We start from the raw sequence: 22035 nt of genomic DNA, 5'->3' as shown, positions 1-22035 counted from the left end.
TTGTTCATCTTTGAGATCCTTGTTTTACTGTATTTTCATCTAAAAATTAGTACTAGTCCACACCACTGCCACAAAAAAGTACTTTTCTAGTTGAAACTCCAAGGTCTATTTACACATGAATGCCATAGTATTCACAATTTCACATGGCACTTGTTCATTAAACTCTTGGAAGGAGGACCTCTTGCCACCGTGGAGCTATGAACTCAAGATATAGACGACTTGAAATGGTGGATTAATCAACTTAAAATATAAAAGGCCGCATTTTCACGTTTGGCTTACTTCAACTTTCGTCATTCATCATTTCATTGTATATTTGTTTCCCACACACGAGGAATGGATTTCTTAGTCAAAACAACCAAATTGCTGAGCAACTTAACGTTCACACACCAAAGTTTTGAAAATTCATAACCAAGAAATAGAATTACAGCTATTTCAAACCAATACCTTTGAATTCAATTCTCTTAACGTGTAGCCGATTCTTACCAAATTATATGTATCCATCCAGGATAGAATACTGATATACTATTATTCAACAACTATCATTTTCTCCGGCCACTTGCTCACAACCTTATTCATTCCTCTTTATATATTCATACTACAACACCTGATAGCTCACAATTACACCCACTCTTCCCTTACATACATAGTGCATTATTAGCCCACTTCCTAATAAACTTACCAAATTTCATAGCACAAGAAATGTCATCGATGGAGACAGAAAAGGGAGCAGTGCCAACACCTCAAGCTCCTCCGGTAGCACCAACGGATAACAAATATGGCGTCGTTGATGTGATTTTGAGGGTCTTGTTGTTGGCTGCATCTATAGCCTCAGTTGTACTTATGGTTACCAGCAAACAGACAGAGATTATTGTTTCACCTTTTGGTTCCCGTCCCAATGCTGCAAAATTTCAGAATTCTCCCGCGTTTATGTAAGTGCTTGAATTCTATTTTTGTATATCTTTCGTTGCGATTTAATACATACATATATACATATAATTCCTCAAACATTTGTCTTTTCATGTTTCTCGAAACCCATATTTATACGTTTGACGTAGGAAGATTAGCGGAAAAGTTTGACAAACCAATTTCGTCTAAAAAAAACTGAAATATTTACTAGTCACGCTCTTGGAGTCGAAATTCGTAATAAAATACCTTTTCGGAAAGAGAAATGGGCAAACGAGTCAAACTCACAGCTATAGCGTGCTCGACAGGCTTTTTAAGCCATTTGAGTTTGTTTAGGACCCGAAATAAGCATTTTAATTATTTCCTAATTTTCGTATTAGGGTTTTGTTTAAACTATTTAAACATTATTAGACGTCAGTAGAAGTCATCTTTTCCTCTAATAATAATGTTTCAGAGTTTTAACTCTTTTTTTGGTGGATTCGGGAGTTCTACAAGTTTATCGCTTGTAAATCTGTTAGTTTATTCTAGGAATCGCGCTTGCTTTTGCTTTGATAATTTCGAGTGCGTCAACATTAATATCTCTAGTTACCTATAAACACAAAATTGGATTTTTTATTTGTCAAAAACCAGCTTATAAAACGTGAAATATGTGAGAAACCACCTTATATAATTTTTTATGCGAAAAAAACCTTATACAAAAATATTTTTACAAGAACAAACCTTATACATTATTACATCATTGATCCAAGATTCCTGCATTGACCATGTCATGGGTTTTATCGGGTTTAAAAAGTCATTTGTCTTACACATGACATGGTGAATATCGACATTGATCAATGATCGACATTCGGCATAAGTTTTGTTCACGCAAAAAAGAATTTGTTTAAGGTTTGTTTTCGCATAAAAAAAATAATATGAAGGGGTTTTCACAAAATTCATGTGTTTATAAGGTGGTTTTTTTTACAAAAACTCCCAAAAATTATAAAAATTTGATATTTGGAATCATTACATTAATAAGAGTCTATCAAAATTCTCTGATTATGTTATTTCTTATATAATAATGCGAGATAGCTTAACAAAATTTTGTTCATAAATAATAGCAGAAAGCAGCGGTGAAAAAAAAAACTAAAGTGTATATCTATAACGTGACATCATAAAATAAGTTCACTAGTACAGAGTAGCTCAAGGATGACTTGCTGACGTCAGGGGTGATACAGTTTGTGAAGATATGGAACATAATTATGAATTTATGATACGATGATAAAATTTTTGTAATCGCATATGCATATATACATGTTGATGATTTTTACTAGGGTTTAAAGGGGATATATAAGACTTTATGTGTTACATTACTTTTGATGATAGAGAATCATGTGAGGAGTCAGGAGTGGTGTATTTAGTTTTTTTTTTTTTTTGTGTTGTATATAACTTTTAAGTTTCGTAAAAATCACCTGTTTAAAACTCGTCATATCATTTTTTAAATTTAAACGAGACGTTTACTTGAGGCATAACAAGTTTTGAACGTCTCTTTGATTTTTGCCAAGAATACTATGTGAACGATAAATTGAACACGCTTGCCCCTTGTATATGTAACATTTTCATATAATTATTTTGGGTCATAGATGTTTTCATCATTACTAACTTTAGCTACACATACTAAAAAGTAGGAAGTTGATTTTGATGGCACAGATTGAAACCAATCTATCTAACAAGATTATGTATAATATGATTTTCTCTGTATACTAAATAAAATATGGTCTATTTTTCTTATTATTTTCTATATATAAAATAGTGTATTGGTCTACACCAAAAACAAAAATAGTACATTGGTAGACCTCATGAAATAAAGACAGTAAGAGGTTTACAATAAATGGAAACTGCTTTCGGATGATGGGAGGAAATACAATGTTTGAACTTTGAACACGCGAAATATTTTCTAAGTTGGCGTGTATGACCTCGATGCTTGTCAAGCTAATCCTATTTAATCAATTTTTTATTTTTTAATTACTTGCTAGGTCCACGTGTTGCATTCCCACGTGAAATAGCATGGTTCAAGAAGCTAAGTATTTTATACTCTTATGCTACAGGTAGTTACATGCAAATTGTAACCACCTGTATATTGAAAATAGGACCCAAAAATTACATCATTGAACGATCGAGAATCAAGTTTTACCTAAATTATTTGGAGTACAAGTTTTTTTAAGAAATAAGGTGATTATACTTTTCAAAAGTGAGCCTTTTAAACTAATAGAAAACTCATTTACGATATATAGTGATGCTTTTATAACATAAAGTGAAGTCGTCTTATAATATAAAATTCGTGATAAAACAGTCTCATACAAATTAATAGTTGGTATTTCTGCTATCGTTAATACTATATAAGCAATCTCGGCATAAATTATCATTTAATTGGAAAGATAAACGACTATAACAATCAATCATGTAACAAAACATAAGACGCGTTGACCTTCTTTTAACTTGTTAGTGTATGGTCAATGGACAAAACACAAATTTGGGCAAATTTGAGGATAGCTTTACTAACAATAATGGACAAAACTGTGAAATGTTACATATTACATGACTAATATGTTTGGATATATGTAAGAGTATTTGTATCCCTTTATAACAATGTTGTGCAGATAAGATGACGATAATGGCAAGATAGAATCATAGAGCCATTACAAGTTATGGAGTATATACGTTGGTGATTTTGGTCGATCTCAGCTACGTATGTAGGAGCCTACTAACGCATAGATAAATGAATATTTGCAGATACTTAGTTGCAGCACTATCTGTTGCTGGTCTGTACAGCATCATCACAGCACTTGTGTCTTTGTCTTACATGAGGAAGCCTATCGTCCCACCAAAGTTGTTCTGGATTTTGCTCATTCATGACGTGGTATGCTTGATTACTCTTGTCTCATTCTGTTATAAAGAATTCAAATCTTGTGTCTCACATCTCGTATATATTGCTTTTTTTTTTTTTTTAAAAGGAGACAATATATTAAAAATTAATAGCAAGTTACAAATCAGTAATTAATTAGTAGCATAGGGAGGGGTCCAGGGTCCTCCCTTCATTACAGCAAATACGCACGAGTCCGATAGGATGAGACATTTAGACCATTGGTTGTTCTTAACCCAAATCAGGGTCTCCATAATCGCAAATATCTCTACGAGGTTGGCATCATTGGCCTGACCTATACGTACGAATGACCCCAATTCCCCCCATGAAGGTCAGAAGCACAGGAAAAGCATCGACAATGAAAGTAAAATCATAGTTTTCAGATATTTGAAAGAGGTGAAAAAGGTTTATGAGTTAAAGTTAGGTTTGAGCAAGCAAACTCAGTAGCCAGAAACCTAGTTTGGTGCCAAAAGTACTACTCATGTTTTAGATCCTTATTTATTATTGAATACCCATTGATTTCTTCTAAGCCAAATCCTCCAACATAGGAAGGAGAAGAGGGTGGCCCAAGGACTGCTATAATGAAGGTCGTATATATTTGTGTGCTACTTTTTCTCATTGGCGATTATAATATTTTAAAATTAGCAGGATGGTATAAAGATTATAATTTCATTTCAAGAGACACAATAACTTATCTCATAAGGTGAATTTTTTTTATTCAAATGAAACAAGATTTCACTTTACCTTAATTCCCGTGTAAAAACAGAACCAAGACTTGTATTATGGGACGAAGGAAGTATATCCGACATATTCTAAATTCCAATAACATGGCCAGAGTATCGATCAATGAAAATATAACTTTTATTATTAGTGACAAAATTTGTAGCTACTCTCTAATTATTTAGCTTTTTAGTTGGTCTTCTATTAAACCCTTTGACATCGTGATATCACTAAAAATTCGCAGATTTTACTTACCTTTTATGTTTTTATAATTAAAGTTTTTATTTTCACAATTTCTTTTTTTCACTTTTTAAATTGGGTTCGTTATCATATGGCTCTAACCCATTTACAAGAGATGTAGGGGAGAAAAGCCAAAAATTTATAGTTATGGAGGTCGGATGGCCATTAATTTTTTTCGAGGATCAAAGAATGACCAATATTAGGAGGGTGTAAATTAGTCATTCCAATTTGTGACTTATTTCGAGCTCACCTTGGTCAATATTCGGTGAAAAGTAACTCGATCGAATTTGACTAAAGTTCAACTTGAACTCGAAACATAAATAAGAGAACCCAAGTAAAGACAAGCTCAGCTTGAAATCTAATAGATAAGATCAAAAATAACAATAAAATAACTTACAATGTATTAAATCTAATACTTCCTCTGTTTCTAAATAAGTGCAACACTTCTTGTTTTCACGTTTGCCAATGCATTATTTTAACCGTTAATATCTTCAATTATCAATAAGTAAAAATTATAAAAAGTTGATATTAAAAAAATTCACATTCAGACGAATCTAACAAGATCCCACATGACTATGTTTTTCCTAAAATGTAAATCACCAAAGCTAATTAAAGTTTAAACTGTGAATAGTAAACACTATGCAAATGTTGCACTTATTTTGAAACGGAGGAAGTATAAATTAAAATATTTTGCATCTTTTCTAGTTAATATTTCATAAATTGAAATGCTTTAAGTGATGTATAGTTTTAAAAAAATTAATATTTTTTATTTCGAGGAAAATTATTAAAAAAATATAAGTCAACAATATATTTCATGTTTATATTTTTTTGGTAAGTAAGAAAGAATATATTGAAATTGAGAGTGCCTGAAACAACTATACATCCTAAGACCCAATGAGGACAAAGCCACTATACAACTTCACCATATAATAAAACAGAATCATTACAGATTCATTCACCAATTTCTATCAACATCACTCATCCTTCTAGGTAATCTGCTTCCAACTCGTTGTTTTACAGCATATTTAATGTCATTTCCAGTTTTACTCAAAGTGTGTATATCCAAGTTCCATAGTGCATTGTTCTCTTCTTGCCATATGAAATAGAATATAGCAAGAATACTTGCTCTACTGATCTTTTTCCTGCTTTTGCTTCCTTTATATCTTCTTTTGATCAAGTCCAAGAATTGTTCCAGATTATTTGAAGTGGAATTAATGCCCAGCCAAACTTTCACTTTCCTAAGGCACTGTCTGCTGAAGCTACACCCAAATAAAAGATGCCCATGATCTTCTTTGTCATTCCCACATAACACATTTCATGTTTATAAAGGCTTTTTTATTAAATAAACAAAATATATGCAAGATCCTAATTTAAATGTTTGGCTGCTTGCCTATGAAGAGGAGGTAGTTACTAAAAAATCCATAGAATTCTAACTCTTTCAAATCTTTTAGTACAAAAATCTACTCTGATGTACTCTCTTTCCATTTTCAAATAACATTATTATATAACGCTAAACATTACCGTGTGAGATATTGTTATATTTGTTCTAATATATAGAATTACGATATCAATTCTTCATAATTTTTATTTATTAAAAATTTAAAATTAATAGAGATGTCTTAGAGATTATAGGAAAACAAAAGGGTAAACTAATAAAAACAGAAGCATAACATGATTTTACGACGACGTACGTACTTAGCCATGTAACAAATTGCTACAACTATTATTGACAAGTGACAAGTTTTTTGACATTTCTCAACAATTTGATGACTTGCAGCTTCTATTGGGAATCGTAGCAGCAGCAACGGGAACAGCTGGTGGGGTTGGATACATTGGTCTGAAAGGGAACACCCATGTACGTTGGGGGAAAATTTGCAATGTATATGATAAGTTTTGCCGACACGTCGGAGCCTCAATTATTGTTTCGTTGTTTGCTGCTGCGGTGCTCGTGCTTCTCGTCTTTGTCAACGCCAACTCTCTCTACCGTCGCATCCCAAAATACTAGGTTTCTGATATTTGTTCTCAATTATTGTTGTTGTTGTATCCGTTGATTCAGGTTATTAGTGTGCGCAGTTTGAAGTTGCATTTCTTATGTTTCTTGGTGCATCTAAATATCTAATGTATAATATGATATATTTTTAGGTTGTTTTTATTATCAGGTTTTGCAAACTGTAGTCCGTCTTTGAGTTTCTGTATTTTTCTGTACATCTGTAAAGCTTTCAGAGATCAAGTATATAATTGAATGTCATCTTCAGTTAAATATCTAAGCTTTCGCAAATTTCTAAAATGATAGAGCTCTTGCCTCTGGTTATATACAATTAAGATGTTAATTCCTCTGTCATGTAACCAAGTATAGTAGGAAATGAGAAGTGCTTGTTTGATTCCAACATAAGAAATTGTTTCTCCAAGATAGTTGTTTTTGACAAGAAATCGTATTTCCTAGAAAATGTATAATCTTGTTTCAGTAGTCATGGCAAGTTTAACATTCCATGGAATTTTCCAATTATAAACTATGAAGTAAAAGAACCTCTATTGGAGGAGAATTTCTCATTTTTGACACGTTTCGAAACCTTCATTCCTAAAAGTCAAGCCGCTTATGAGCTAATGAAGCTTTGAAATACATAGAACCTCATGATCAAGTTTCCCCTTTTTGAAATTCTTTCATGTGGAAAATACCAACTGTCTTCACTATATACTCCTGATAATTTTTTTTGCATCATATATCCTTGTAAATTTCATAATTTACCATATAACACTCAATTTCTTGAAATTACACTAGAATTGTATACCCTCAATGACTAACAGCGGTTTATACTGCTAGTCATTAAACTCTAATTCGTTCATGATCTCTATTAATCTAACAAATGAGGGTTTTTAAACATGCACTGTAGCCTGATCAAAGGTTATGGTTTCTGAGATCACAAATCTTGTAAAGATTTTTTCTTCCAGGAAATTTATCACAACCTGCGTATTGATCTTAACACAAAGGCTTATGCTTCTACCCATTTAGTGAAATAATTAGTAATTATTATGATGTATGAATGTTTCTTAGAAGATGCAGGGTTAATTTCACCTATAGCATCTAACTGCCCATCCTCTAAATGGCCAAGGCTTAAGAATGTACTTCAGCTCTGAGGCTGGAGTCCTACTAATGGTCCAAACTTTTGACATCTTTTACAACCTTTTGCATAATCTATACAGTCCTTTCTCATAGTATGCAAATAATAACCATGTTCATGCAACAACAATCTCATTTTTAGACCATCTTGATGAGCACCACATAGTCCTGAGGGTTAAAGCTTTCCTAGCATCTACACATTTTAAAAGTAATCCTTCTAGATCCTTTATTTGTAATTTCCCGAACTGGATACAAAATTTGGTTGCAGCCATTTTAACTCTATTTGGTACTTTTATCCAGTTGGATCTTGGAGATATTGAATAATATCTTTTCTCCAATCCTCATCCTCTCTTAATATTGAAACTCTACAAACTTCCAATATAGTTTTTGAAATTTCTATATCAGTTCCTTTAACATGATATAGGATTTTTTTCTTGAATGATGATATCTTCATTTGGTGAAGGTATCTCCTCTCTAGCAGAAGCTATCCGTGACAACTGATCTGCTATTCCATTTTCTTCTCTAGGAATATGTATGAAAGAAATTACTTTAAATTGTTTAGACGATTTCTATGCTTTCTTACTATATTCCTGGGATAAAGGTGAAATACATTTAAATTCTTCAGTCATTTGATAAATAACCAACTGAGAATCTCCATATATTTTAGCTTTCTTAGCTCCCAATTCGAATAACAACTCTAATCTAATCAATAGAGCTTCATATCCATCCCTGCTATTAGTGCATGGACCTCTCTAGGTTACTGCTACTTTGGTTGGAACCCTATCAGTAGATAGAACATATATTCCAGCTCCTGCTGTTTCTCTGGTATTAGAGCCATCGAAGAATAATGTCCATAGGAGAACATCTTCATCAATGATCCCAGATTCACGACAAGGATGAGTTGCTAGAAAGTCACCTAGAGCTTGACCTTTTGCTGCTTTTTGAGGCACGTATATTAAGTCAAATTGCAGTAGATTTGGACTCCATTTACTTAACCTTCCTTTTATGAAAGGTTAAGATATCATATATTTCATGATATCTGTTGGAGACACCACTTCTACTAGGAAGGCCATGAAATAATGTATAAGCTTAACAGACGCATCATATAAGTAGAGATACCATTTTTCTGCCATGGTATAACTTCGCTTTGTATCATGCAAAATTCTACTTAGGTAGAAGATAGCTTGCTCATGTCCCTTCTCATTTTCTTGAGTAAGGAAACTACCAATGGAATCTTCACAAGCTGATAGATATAACGACCTTAATGGTTTTCCATTTTGCCTTGGAGGAATCAATACTGGAGGATTTGTTGGATCTTGTTTAATTTGATCAAAAGCCTCTTGATGATCCTTATTCCATTTAAAATCTGATTCATGTTTTAATCTTAGTAGAGGTGAAAACTTTTTAGTTTTGCTAGCTAGATTAGCCCTTAATCTCCTAACATAATTTACTTGTCCAAGGAACCTTTCAGTTCCTTGGAAAGGAGGCTTAGCTGCCAAAACTGCTTTTGCCTTATTCTGATCAATTTTCCATCCCATTTTTATGGATGAGAAATCTTAGGAAAAAACTGGCTTTAACCCCAAAAGCACATTTAAATGTATTCATCTTTAGGTGATATTCTCTCATTCTTGTAAATGATTTAATCAAATGTTTTTTATGTCTAACAAAGTCATTTGACTTCACGAGAATGTCATCCACATAAACTTCCATAATCTTGCCAATCTTATCTTTAAAAATTGCATCCATGGCTCTTTGGTATGTAACACCAGCATTTTTATTTTAAACCAAATGACATAGCTACATATTCAAATAAGTCTAAAACTTTGGACATCGGAAAGTTGTTTTATTAAAATCTTCCCGTGCAATTCTTAATTGATGATAACCTGCATACCCATCCATACAAGATATATATTCATATCTTGAGGCTGCATCTATTAGAAGATCAGCTACATGCATATGGTATTAATCTTTAGGTGTTGCTTTATTTAAATCCCTAAAGTCAATGCAGATTCTTATCTTGCCACTCTTCTTAACTACTGGGACTATGTTAGAAATTCAGTCAGCATACTGGCAAGGCCTTATGAATTTTGCCTTAAGGAGCTTGTTTATTTCCTCTTGTATAGCTTCTGTTAGTTCTGGCGCGCTAGTCTTCTAGGACTTTGAGCTACATGCTTATATCCTTCCTTGATAGGTAATTTATGTTTTATTATTGTCCTATTAATACCAGGCATTTCATGATGCCCCAAGCAAAACAGTCTTTAAATTCATTTAGAATTTCAATATAATTTCATGTTTTTCTTGATTAGTGAGAAGCTTACTTATGTAAGTGAAACGCGAATTTTCATTATTCCCCAGATTTACTTTCTCTAGAGGATCATGAACTTCTTGTTTAATATCCTCACTTTTAGCCCATACTTTTTCATCTTCCTCTTCTAGAGGTTTAGAGTCATACAAGGTGGAGCAACATGTACTAGAATTTTCAAGAAAATCTTCCTAATATCGTTTAAAAACTAAATCTTCCATTACTTGATCCACGATAGGGGTAAACCCATTACAAAATTCTTTAAAGACATAATAAACTTTTAGAAAAAAATAATCTAACCCTATAAACTAACTAGAGCCAGTGGTTGATCATAATTAGACGCCTGCTGGAAAAATTCATATTTTGATTGAATATCTTCACTTCTGGGACGTCTTCAATTTCTTCGACGAGAATTGCACTTGAGTCTTCTATCTCTTGGTGAGTTTGTGGCTTAAGTTGCAGAGGAACCTCAATCCTGATGTCGGGAACTGACTTTAGAAAGTCCCTGATAAAAACAGAATCAGGAGATGTAACTAGACATACAAACTTCCTTATCTGCTTGTACAACTTCAAAGGTCTCACCATTCCACAGTATTAAAACCTGATAGGGTGATGATAGAATAGCATAATTATGATGTAACCAGTCTCTTCCAAGTATGGCATTAAAATCAGTACCATTTTCTACTATGAAGAAACCAGTAAAAGTAATTTTAGTACCTACTTTAATCTTTAGAATGGCCATTCCTTCAACCTTTTCCGATAAACCAGAGAAACCAATTATGTTGATTTGGATGTTATGCAAAACTTTCCTAGTCTTTCCTAGCTTTTTAAAATACAGACAAAGGCATGATATTGATAGTGGCTCCAGTATCTACCAATACCTTACACAAGCGTATCCCCTCAAAGTCCACATTTAAGAATAAAGCCTTAGTATGTTTATTATCAACACCCTCTGATCTAAAGATCTTATTTATGATTAGTTTCTCCAAATCAGCTCTTAAAGATGTTTTACTAGGCATTTTCTTTTATGGAAGATTTAGTAAGAGGATAGACTTCGAGCAGAAGTAATTAATTTACCTGCTTTATCTTCCTTATCAACTTCATCTGCCCAAGATGCGGTAGTTGGCAATGCTGCCTGGTCCTCTGGTATCTTGAACTCCGTGGGTAGCATGACTACGTTGCATTGCATGTTTTGACCTTCCTGCTTGAGATTCAGTCATCAATGGGTCTCCATCTAACAATAAGTCACTCTCTAATACCAACAAATCCAGATCTTCGGATCCAAATTCTGAGTCTTTTCCATGATGTTGTTGGGTACTCGTTTCTAGAGCTGATGAACTGGGTTGGTTTTCTTCTGGAGGCAACAACTTCGTAATACCAGCTTGAAGAGCTTCTTCATCAATTGTAACGTTTGCTATGAGAGACTTTTGCACATTTTGAGTGCTAATCTGAGCTCTTGTTGCAGCAGCCGTAAGGCTTAATTCTTTCATCTTTGATGACTTGCTTTGTTGCAAGTTTTGACCATCTTGAGATGAAGCTATCTGTACCATTGATTTAACCCCTGTTTCCCTTTGATTCCTCTTAGGTTTTTCCTTTCTCTTGAGAATCTTAGGAACTGTGATTTGACTTGCCTCTGCCTCTTTTTCTTTTGAGAAAAAGTGTGGCCAGAATTCATTATTTCTTTTTGGTCCTTGACTTCGGGGCCTTTTCTGGAATGGATGTTGGTAAGAAGGGACATATGTAGGGTCATTTGGTATGGCCTATGTTCTGATCATCTCAAAAGTTAATTTATCTTAACATGAGGAACACATACCTCCCCTTGAAGCCTTTAATCCCTCTATTTCCCTAGTTTGCAACGGGAACTTTTGAGCAACTTCCTTAATTATAAGTTTTAGCTTTTTCCTCGGGCATCGCCAGACTTGGACTCGTTTTCGCATTTGCAAGCGCTTAGCTTTGGCTAGGCTAATCCTATATGCTTCTAGCTCTATGGCCTGGTGTTATATCTCTGAGACAACCAATCTTTTGAGAGTCAGTTGCCTAATAAGGAATCCTCTGAAGACTTAGCATTGGTCCGTGGTATGTGACCCATTCATGTGCCATCTACACATGTCTTCTAATCACTCTTCATTAGCTATCGTTGGCATAATTAGGACTCCTTCATCAAGCAACCTGTAAATAGCTAGTTACCAATTTCAGTGACTTGAGAGCTTGTAAGACAACAACAAAATCATTATTAATTGCCACCATATTACAAAAGAGATGGAATGGTTCTCCCACATCAATTATGTTAGCATTTTCATCATCAGGGAACATGGTATTTTTCTTATCAATCTCATCCTGAATTTTATTTCTAAACACAATACACTCAGAAGTATCGTGGGTAACTACATCATGACGTTTACAATATTTTTTCCCTTTAACTTCATCAGTAGTTTTTAGTTTATGCCTCCGTACCAACTTTGATCGAAGATTAAAGTAAGGAGAAGTAATCAAGATCAGAGTGAAGATGTTTATGATATGAAGAATCAAGTTTGGAATGAAGATTAGAATGCATTAGGAGGTATTATATTCTTCATGTTAAAGTCGAGTAAAGGTAACAGATGTTTGATGCTGAATTCTCAAAAGGAACTTTGTTTTGTTCCCTTGACAGGAACAGAGACTGGCACAGTTTAGGAACTATGGTCGGAAACTGACTTAGAAACGTATTTAGGAACACATAAACTGAATTAATGTTGAACGCTTAATTTATGTTGTGCGTATAACAAGCAAATAGGAATCCTAGTTAAATTTCGTCTAGATCCACTATTTTAGGAAATTAGTTAGGAAAAGATTTTAAATAGTTTCTTTTAATTGAAAAAGATATTATTCTATTTTAAAATCTTATCTTTTATTTTAAATAAATAAAACGATTTTCTTTTTTAATAAAATCTGAGTTTCGGGTGTAATTAAAATAAAACAGAAAATATATTTTTCTTAGATTAAATAATTTTAAATGGTTTAATTATTCCCCAAGTAACCACTTATCACATAATACTTGATGCTACACGTTTAATGAGTTAGTTGGTTAGTGGGTTAGCTTCTTTGTTCCCAAGTAATTTAATTAGTGGAAATCATGGGGTTAGTGGGTTAATTAGTGAAAATTAATTCATGGCTACTTACTCTATAAATAGGCTAAACCCAAGATTAATTTGTGTCTGACTTTTTGTAGTCACACCAATGTGTGTCTGACATAGCTTTAAATCTTAAGTTGTCGAGAAGTTTGAGAGAAATAACAATTAGTGGGAACTGTTGTTGGGAACTTGAGTTTAGGAACTCAGGTTGTGGCTCGAGAGAATTAATAGGTTTGTAACAGAGTTGTTGGCATATTATAATGGGAAGTTTGAGTTAAAATCCATTGTGGTCGAGGTTGTTTCTTCCTATTGGGCCTAGGAAGTTTTTGCTCGCTAAAATCTCTTGTGTTCCCTTTGTGTGTTCCCTAGCTAGCTTTTAATTATGCAAAAATTTCCGCTTATTCTCTCACTATAATTCACCCCCCATAGTGCTCATATTATACAACAGAACGGGACTCAAATTTGAACCACCTAATGAAGTACTGGGCCACAATTTCTTGAAATTCTAAAATAAGCGAAAACTTCAAATTGAACTTATCGAGTAACTTATTTCCCAAGCGAGTTTAGCTTTTTTCATATTGAAGTATTCAATTAACTAATAATTAACATTTCAGTTTCTTGTAATTTTCACAATGTTAAAGTTTCCTATTGGTATGCGAATTGGGGATTTGCAGTCACAGTACTTATAGGTTTGTAAATCTAATTTCTTATTTTTTTTTGTATTTTGTGTTATTGTTAATTGTACTAAATTTGTTATTCTGAATTTTTGTTTTCAAATAATGTGATATATGAGAATTTGAATTCTAGGTGTTGGGTTATAAAAAGAATTAAGCTTTTTGATTGTATATTTCGAATTTCCTACTGGGTTGTTGTAATGTTGCTGATAAAAACAAAAGTAGGCTTCCTCTTTTGATTTCTTTTGCAGTCGGCAGTATTTGTTCTATCTATTTTCTATAGCTTGTGTTTTCGACTAGCTGTAGAACATATTAGGCTATGTAAAATTTTAATTAGAAAGTTTAGGCTTTAGCCTTTAGGCTGTCCGCTGTAGAACATATTAGTTAATCTTTTGCTGCACATTCTTCCACTATTGTTCTTATCTTTGTTGTGTGACTTTCTGTTGCAATCTTTTAATATCTTGTACATTAATGTATTTCATCCTCCGCTCCTACAGTCCTACTGCAGAACTTACAAAGTTGTGAGTGGCTTGGTACTATACTACATTACTATTGATGAACTTATAAAGTGTGTAATATACTACAAATATTTACATAAGCAAGTTGAAATATATTTTAAAGATTGTTTACCAATTGTAACGAGTTATCCAATTTCCTTAAATCTCTTGCGTTAGAGACCAATTTTTTGTTTTTTCCTAGACTCAATAATATTTAGGAATGACCCTGAAGCTAATTTGGTTGCTTTTATAAGATAGTTACTGGTATATCCAAAATTGAGATTTTCTTGTATATAGCTCATTTACCTCTATATTATTATAGTTCGACATGAATCGGTATTTAGTAGAGGTCAACAATGGGTAACATGGTTCCTGACTATGTTGTACCCTCCTCCCCGAACTCAATCTTTTGTTCATTTTGACCTTCTATGGAGTCTAGACAGAAAAATCTACATTGCTAAGTCTCTAATTTCTCCCTACGGTTTTCCAATATCCAATTAGGTTTATGATTCTTCATTTAAGACAAATATCCAATTAGGTTTATGATTCTTCATTTAGACAGAAAAATCTACATTGCGACTTCAAAACTTTTTCAATACAAAAACTTTACAGTGGGATAGTCACAAATATGCCTACAATTTGGCGACTTCACAGGGGAGGATTTTAAAAAATTAATTTTTTTTAAATGAGTGGGTTAAACTCGAAAAATAGGATTCATACTCTTTTTATACATCAGAACGACATTACAGTTTTGTATATGCATGACAATTGTTTAAGCACTAGTAGAGAAAGGATGATTTGCGTTGCATCTGGGACCTTATATGCGTCGGACATATGTCCGACGGCACAGGTCTCGATGCAAATTACGGATAGATGATCCGCGTCAGATGAGGATCCGACGCAAATCGTAACCCATTTGCGTCGGATGTGGTGTTGTCCAACGCACATGTCTCCCACAACCCTGTTTTTTCACCCAAAAAAAGGAAGATTTGAGTCGGCTATAGTACCACATTCGACGAAAATTGATTTTTTTTTCAAAAAAAAAAAAATCAATTAGCGCCGGATGTGGCTCATTACACGATGCAAATTTGCGATTTTTTAACAAAAAAAATTAATTTTCGTTGAACTGAACCCAACAAATAGATACTAAACTAAAACAGATACAACAAGATGGATACCCACAACAACATCATCAATTCTAAAAATACTTAAAAGGCGAAAATAATATAAAAAATGATAAGCAAAAAAAAAAAATATGTTGAGAAGAATCATAAACAACTCAAAATTCGTCAAAATATGTAGAAAAATGAAGAATAAACAACAACAAAAAATTCAAAAAAGAAGCATGTAGATCTGAAAAAAATGTAGAAATACAACGATAGAATTGATGCAACAATTCGTTAATCCAAAAAAAAAACTCTAAAAATCCTAAAATCCTAAACAAAAATACTCTAAAAATACTAAAAATCCTAAAAACCTGAGATCTGAAAAATTTTCGTCGATGACATGAGATTTGAAATCATTGTGGCTTCTCAATGGTTGTAACACATAATAGAACAACGAACAACAAAAATCGTGGCAGCCCCAACCGCAACAACCAGCACAACGAGGAGAGAGAAGAAGACTATCGACGAACCAGCGCGACGAGGAGAGAGAAAGGGAAGATGCAGCGAGGCAGCAGTAAGAGAGGATATTGAAGAATTTAGGAGGGAGAGAGGAGATTGAATAATTTAGGAGGGAGAGAGGAGATTGAAAAAGGGAGCGGTGTTAGAGAGTGAAAGGTGATGGGAGTTTTAGGTTTAGAGAGGGAGTTTTAGGTTAGAGAGTGAAAGGTGATGGGAGTTTTAGGTTTAGAGAGGGAGTTAGGCGAATAAGCGCTACTAAATTAAGAGAAGTAGGCCAATTATCTGCGTCGGATGGGCCAAAGTGATCCGACGCAGATCTCTTCAACAACGATTTGCATCGCACAGAGTAAGGGACCCGATGATGAAACATATCGTGGTCTTGATCGGTCCGACCCAAGGGCACAACAGTCTGAAAAGCCATTCAAAACCATTTCAAAAAGTGTTAAAGTCCTATTTTAAAGCCCAATCAATTATTCGTGATAATGAATTGAATTTTGAGCCCAATCCTTTGAAAAATCCAATTAATTGTTTAACAATTATTAATTAATTTTTTTAATAAATAAATATGTTCAAAAGATATTTTTTATAGTTAAAATCAGATTATCTCGTAAAATCAGATTTAAGGTTTCTCATCCTCTCCAATGGCGGCTCGTCACGATGTAGTTGAGGCGGACCCTACATACCCCCACATCATCTTCAAAGACGAAGAACAAAAGGTACGTTTGCATAAAATTAAACATTGTATGACTTCTTGCTAGATTTGTTAGTCAGGATTTCTTACATGCATTTGGTATCACCGAAATCACTCAAACTTTGTTTGCTGGGGTTGGTATTGGGGAATTTTTTACAATATATCATGGAAACTATGCTGATATAACAATTGAATTTCTAAGTTCCTTTGAATTTCGTAAGCATTCATCGCATGATCACGACTCATATTTTAGGATTGCAAATACAGACCGTAAACTTACTCTTAAGCAATTTGCCAATTGTTTGGGACGACTGTGGCCGGGGGATAGGAAGAAACCCGCAACAATGATGTTGGGAATTTTTTCGCAAGCTTTAAGTAGAGTTAGACCCCCAAATTTCCAACATTTGCAAATTAAGACTCTTCACAATCCGAGCAACTGATTCCCCTTGAAATTTTTTGGAAGTACTTTTTTTGGGAAGTGGGAAGCCAACTACTCGTAATAGGGAGCTCACTGCTTTAGGGACCTACCTGGTTGCCTGCTACAATGAAAATGCAGTTTGATCTTGCTTATGCCTTTATGCATCATCTGCACAAAATTTCCACCACATAACCCCACTTTTGAGGAGTATGGCAGTGTTAGGTCCTACGTGCCTATTTTTATTTGGGGGGGGGGGGGTTAGGTACCCACATTGTCTGCCACTTTGGATATGTTGAAAATCATAACAATGTAGTTTTGGGGGTCACCTACCTTGATCTTGACCATTTTCTTTGGTCCGATACTTCACTTCTAGTGGTCGGCAGTACAGGTGGCTGATTGTCAATCGTAAATCCATACTCCTCCCTAATCCTGACTTGGTCCAATTACATATCGAGGATGACCATTGAGAATGTTGTACAACTCACCTACCTTCTCCCAGTAGTTGATGAGACAAACACTCTGAGACTGCTCTAGGCCCTGAGGTCCTCAAACCTACCATCGGCGTGAGCTTGCTCCTTCCATCCCTTCTTGTTCTTTACACCCTACTCCCCTTATTGCTAATTTTGGAGGTACAATGAGCGTTTTGCAGCATATGGAACTAAATATGGCTGCTAACAATCAGGCTATTGAGTATCTCGAGCGTCATGTAGACACTACCCACATAAGTGTGGACACTATATAAACTAACTAGCATACAACTCTATTCCCTATGCATGATGAGTATTGCAGGATTGGTACAATACGTCAGCTGGTCTGCACCCCAGTTGGTACACTTGGAACCCCACCTATGGTGCTAGTGGTTCTAACACTAGTGCTCTTGATGGTGCTGAAGATGATAATGAGGATGATGATGACTCCATGGACGATTGAGGTCCATGTTCATCTCCTTCCCCTTATTTCAATGCGAATATTGGCAAGTTCAGCTTGGGGGAAGATGCCACTTACGCATATGGTATTTTTTGTCTCACTCTTTAGGTAGTTTAATTCTTTTCTAGTTTAGTTCAACATAGCTAGTTAGTTAGAATTTAAGAAAAATCACAAAAAATGAAATATTGCTGAAAAAACACCAAAAATACAAGTTAAGTATGAATGGATTGATTGGTTCCCTATGCCCCCAAACTAGCTTTGAAAAATGATGTAACCCCCCACAATTTTAAAGGATTTTATAAATATATTTAATTTATATATTTATATTTAGACTCAAATGAGTTTGGAAAATGATTTACTATTTAAAAAGGTTGACTATTTTAAAAGTAAAATGAAATTATTTTCATGGCTTAATAAAATTTGAAATATTTTAATTAAGCATGTTTTAATAAAAGTTTTAAATATTAAAGTATATTGAAAAAAAGAAGTTTAATGGAATCGAAAATCCTAAAAGGATAAAAAGGAAAAGAGTCATGTTGATGATTAAAGTCCTAAGTTGTTCATCTTATTAGTCATCAAATCTCATTAAACCTTATCTCTTTTCCTAAGCCCAAAAAGGGAAGCCTTTATATAAATATCCTAGAACCCAATTATTTTATCCCCCATAATTATTTTTCTCCACAAACTTCACGTCATTCAACACCTTCCTTCTTCCTTCGACTTTTTCTCTCTCCTCTTCGTGCGTCATTCTTGATTTCTCTCTCAAATCTCGTTTCTTCTTCTTCAAGTAACGTTTCTTGTTCAACAAGAAACGTCACCAACCTTTCTCAAAACCGAAGCTTGCTGCCGCCGTGTTGCTGCTGCTGTTGCTTGCCGGCGCTATTCCTCTTCCTCCTTCGTTTGTTGGTTGTTTTCTTTCTTCCTTCCTAAGATTCCATTAAAAGACTAGGTTTTTATGTTATTTTATTATTATTAATCATGGTTACTAGTTAAATTACTGTTTTTTTATATATATAATTTTGGTTATTATAGTTATATATTATAAGAAATTTCAGATCTGTTTTATTAAGTTTATTTTTAGTTTTAATCATGGAAATAAGAGTTTTTAGGGTTTTTATTTGCTAGAAACTAAAGAAATATATTATGAACTATGAGATTTACTTAGTACGTAATTTTAAATACGTTGAGCATATTTTAAGAAGGGTTATTAGATTTTAAAAGTGTTGTAATTTCATAAAAGAGTTATTTATGGAGTTTTTAAGGATTTTTAATTGGTAGAATAGTAGTACTATACTAGGAATTAAGAATAACGTAAGTTTGACACTTAAAATTGATTTTAAAACGTGTTTTGAAGGGGTTTTAAATTATTTAAAGCTGCTGTAATTTTTATTTTAAGTTATTAATTTTAGTTACCTTGTTTTCTAGGCGGAGAATGCATCATAGGAGACTTTTAACGATTTAAAAGTGACCTACAGGCTAGTATATATGAGGTACGTACATTATTTACGTGCTATGTAGCTTAGTAACATGTTTAAGGAAGGTTTAAATTTTTAGTATCATGTATAGGAACCTGATTTGTTCGTATATGTGATTTCTGGAATTATTTTACATGATTTATGCCTGTGTGCAACATGTGACTTAGAATTGTTTATGAGTATTGAGTTATATGTTTGTATTGAATATTTGATGCAAGCATGTCAAGTTAGTTTATTTATTAATTCGCATAAAAATTAGTATATGTTAAAGTGAATCATGTAATGCATGTATTCTTTGAGAAGTATCATTTTATTATCTTATAAGGGACATGGACCTTATTTGGTAAGTTTACAAGTTATACCTATATAAAGGTAAGGTTATTGTTGGCTAGGTTCAACAATTAAAGGAAGTTAAGATTAAGAAGGAATTAAAGTAGTCTTGGATTGTAAGTTGTGATCACTTGTTAAATCCAAAGATAAAAGAAGTTCTGTTGTGATTGTCAGATTTTATTTATATGTTATTGGTATGTGTGTGTGTGTCAACACAGTAATAATATGTAAATAACGTAAAGTGTAACGAGAATAAGTTATAGACTTTAGACTTGTGCATGTCTAGAGTTGGACGTAAGGGTTGGGGTTATGGTGAGCGTGCCATAGCTTTTCTAGGAATGGGTTGATCACCATCCCTCTTTTATTTCAAAGGTTCCTCGATATCGCAGGTCACTCTGAAATGCGGAGTCGCGCCCCCATTTCATATTAGTAGGCAAGACAACTCGTCCAATAACTATTCCATTAAAGTAATAAAAAGATGTTTTGAGTTTAGTTCAGTAAAAGTTGCTTGCAGATTATTATATATTTATTTATTATTTATTCCTACACGTTATTATTTAGTATCATGTTTAGGAATGTTTATGTTTGATATGTAGTACTCAGCTTTGCTGATTACGTGCTTTATTTGTGTGTGTGATCATGGCTTTGATTATTGATCCTGCGATGATCCTTCTGGTGAGTAGAGTCGATATTGCATTGACATTACAGGTTCGCAGATGTGCATCGCATTAGGAATCTGGAGTGGAGAGATTGTATTTCTAGCATAGTTTAGTTTATGCTTTCGTAGGAACATTTTATTTTAGATGGTTGTTTATTTAAGTTGGTTGTTTAGATTCTGTCTTTTTCTTAGTGAGTTTTAATAAAGTTGGTTTTAGTAAATTGTTTTCTGCTGCAAATTTATGAATAAGCCGATACGTTATCACACGGGGGATAATGCCTGGGTAATTCTCTAAGTTTTATATTATAAAGGTATTTCTGAAAAGAGAGAATTATCGAGGTGTTACAAATGATTTAACTCAATTTACTGGATAGTTTGGCATTTGTGATTGCGATAATGTGATGTGATCTCTGATTGCCTTGATATTGAGGGGATTATGAAGATAAAGCGTCTTTTGACTGCATGCTTGAACTGGTTAGACTGTGTGTAACACCCCGTAATTTTAACCCTTTATTTTTGGTGTTTGTTTATATTAAAATGATATTTTTTGTAAAAATAAATAATTTATTATTTAAATTATTTTGGAACGTGTTGTGAAATGTATATACTTTTTTGTATGTTGTGATATATTTATATATATATTTTTTAAGTTGTTAGATATTTATTTTAAGTTGTCATATTAATTTCGTTATTTATTTAGGCGTTTAGGATCCGATTTTGTTGCTTAGCATTTTTGTAACGCTGTTGGACCGACTTGGGTGATGAAATGTTACATTGCATGTGGCGTGTCATGCTGGCCAAAAATCAGCAATTATGGAGTGGAGGATGAAGAGTTTTGGTGCTTATTAATCTAACCTTTGGATCTCTCGTAACCGCTCATTTAATCCCTCATTAACATTCTCTTAAATCCTTCATATTTCCTTGACATAAAATTCTGATTTTTATAAAGAGAAGTTGAACATCATTCTCATTTAACCCACACCGTTTTCAAGAAAAGAAAGAGTGAAAAGGAAGAGGAAAAGAATAGAAATGTTCAACCCGGTTTTTCATGTCACACCTTCACAAAAATAATCGTACCCGAGATCTAACCAATTAATCATTTTCAAATTTGGACAGAACTTTTATAACATCTTGTTCTTAACTTTGACCAGAGCGATTTAGAATCTCAGTTTTTGATCACCAGTAATCATGGTCGGAACAGAGCAGTGCGAAATAAGAGTTTTCAACGTTCAAGAAGAAAATGCCGCTAAAATTATCGTTCATGGAGGAATTGGATTGCTCGCATATTTTTCGAATCCCTTTAGACTCATCTCTCCTCCATACGTTGCAAGTAACTAGTAGTTATCTTAGAAAAATAGTGATTAGGGTATTATTCAGTATTAGATTATTACGCTAGGAATTAATTAAAATACTTTTTGAATGAAATTATTGATGAAATTTGACAT

At 33.5% G+C, this 22035-nt stretch overlaps 1 protein-coding gene across 1 annotated transcript; it reads left to right on the top strand.

Moving 5' to 3' along the window:
* The first annotated feature begins 524 nt into the window (after positions 1-524).
* LOC104883549 (CASP-like protein Ni6) lies at positions 525-7027 on the top strand. Its single transcript, XM_010668090.4, has 3 exons — positions 525-929; positions 3676-3802; positions 6543-7027. The coding sequence occupies exons 1-3, from the start codon at positions 700-702 to the stop codon at positions 6768-6770; spliced, it is 585 nt and encodes a 194-aa protein (XP_010666392.2). The 5' UTR covers positions 525-699; the 3' UTR covers positions 6771-7027.
* The last annotated feature ends 15008 nt before the right edge of the window (positions 7028-22035 follow it).

Source organism: Beta vulgaris, chromosome 3 (genome assembly GCF_026745355.1).
Source record: "Beta vulgaris subsp. vulgaris cultivar EL10 chromosome 3, EL10.2, whole genome shotgun sequence".
Classification (NCBI taxonomy): Eukaryota; Viridiplantae; Streptophyta; class Magnoliopsida; order Caryophyllales; family Amaranthaceae; genus Beta; species Beta vulgaris.
The sequence above is the reverse complement of the archived record's forward strand: the minus strand, read 5'-3'. Positions and strand labels throughout refer to the sequence as shown.

Coding starts and splice junctions, on each gene's coding strand:
- LOC104883549 (XM_010668090.4), top strand. CDS start 700: ATGTCATCGATGGAGACAGAAAAGGGAGCAGTGCCAACACCTCAAGCT. Junction 930..3,675: donor CAGAATTCTCCCGCGTTTAT/GTAAGTGCTTGA, acceptor GAATATTTGCAG/ATACTTAGTTGCAGCACTAT. Junction 3,803..6,542: donor TTTTGCTCATTCATGACGTG/GTATGCTTGATT, acceptor GATGACTTGCAG/CTTCTATTGGGAATCGTAGC.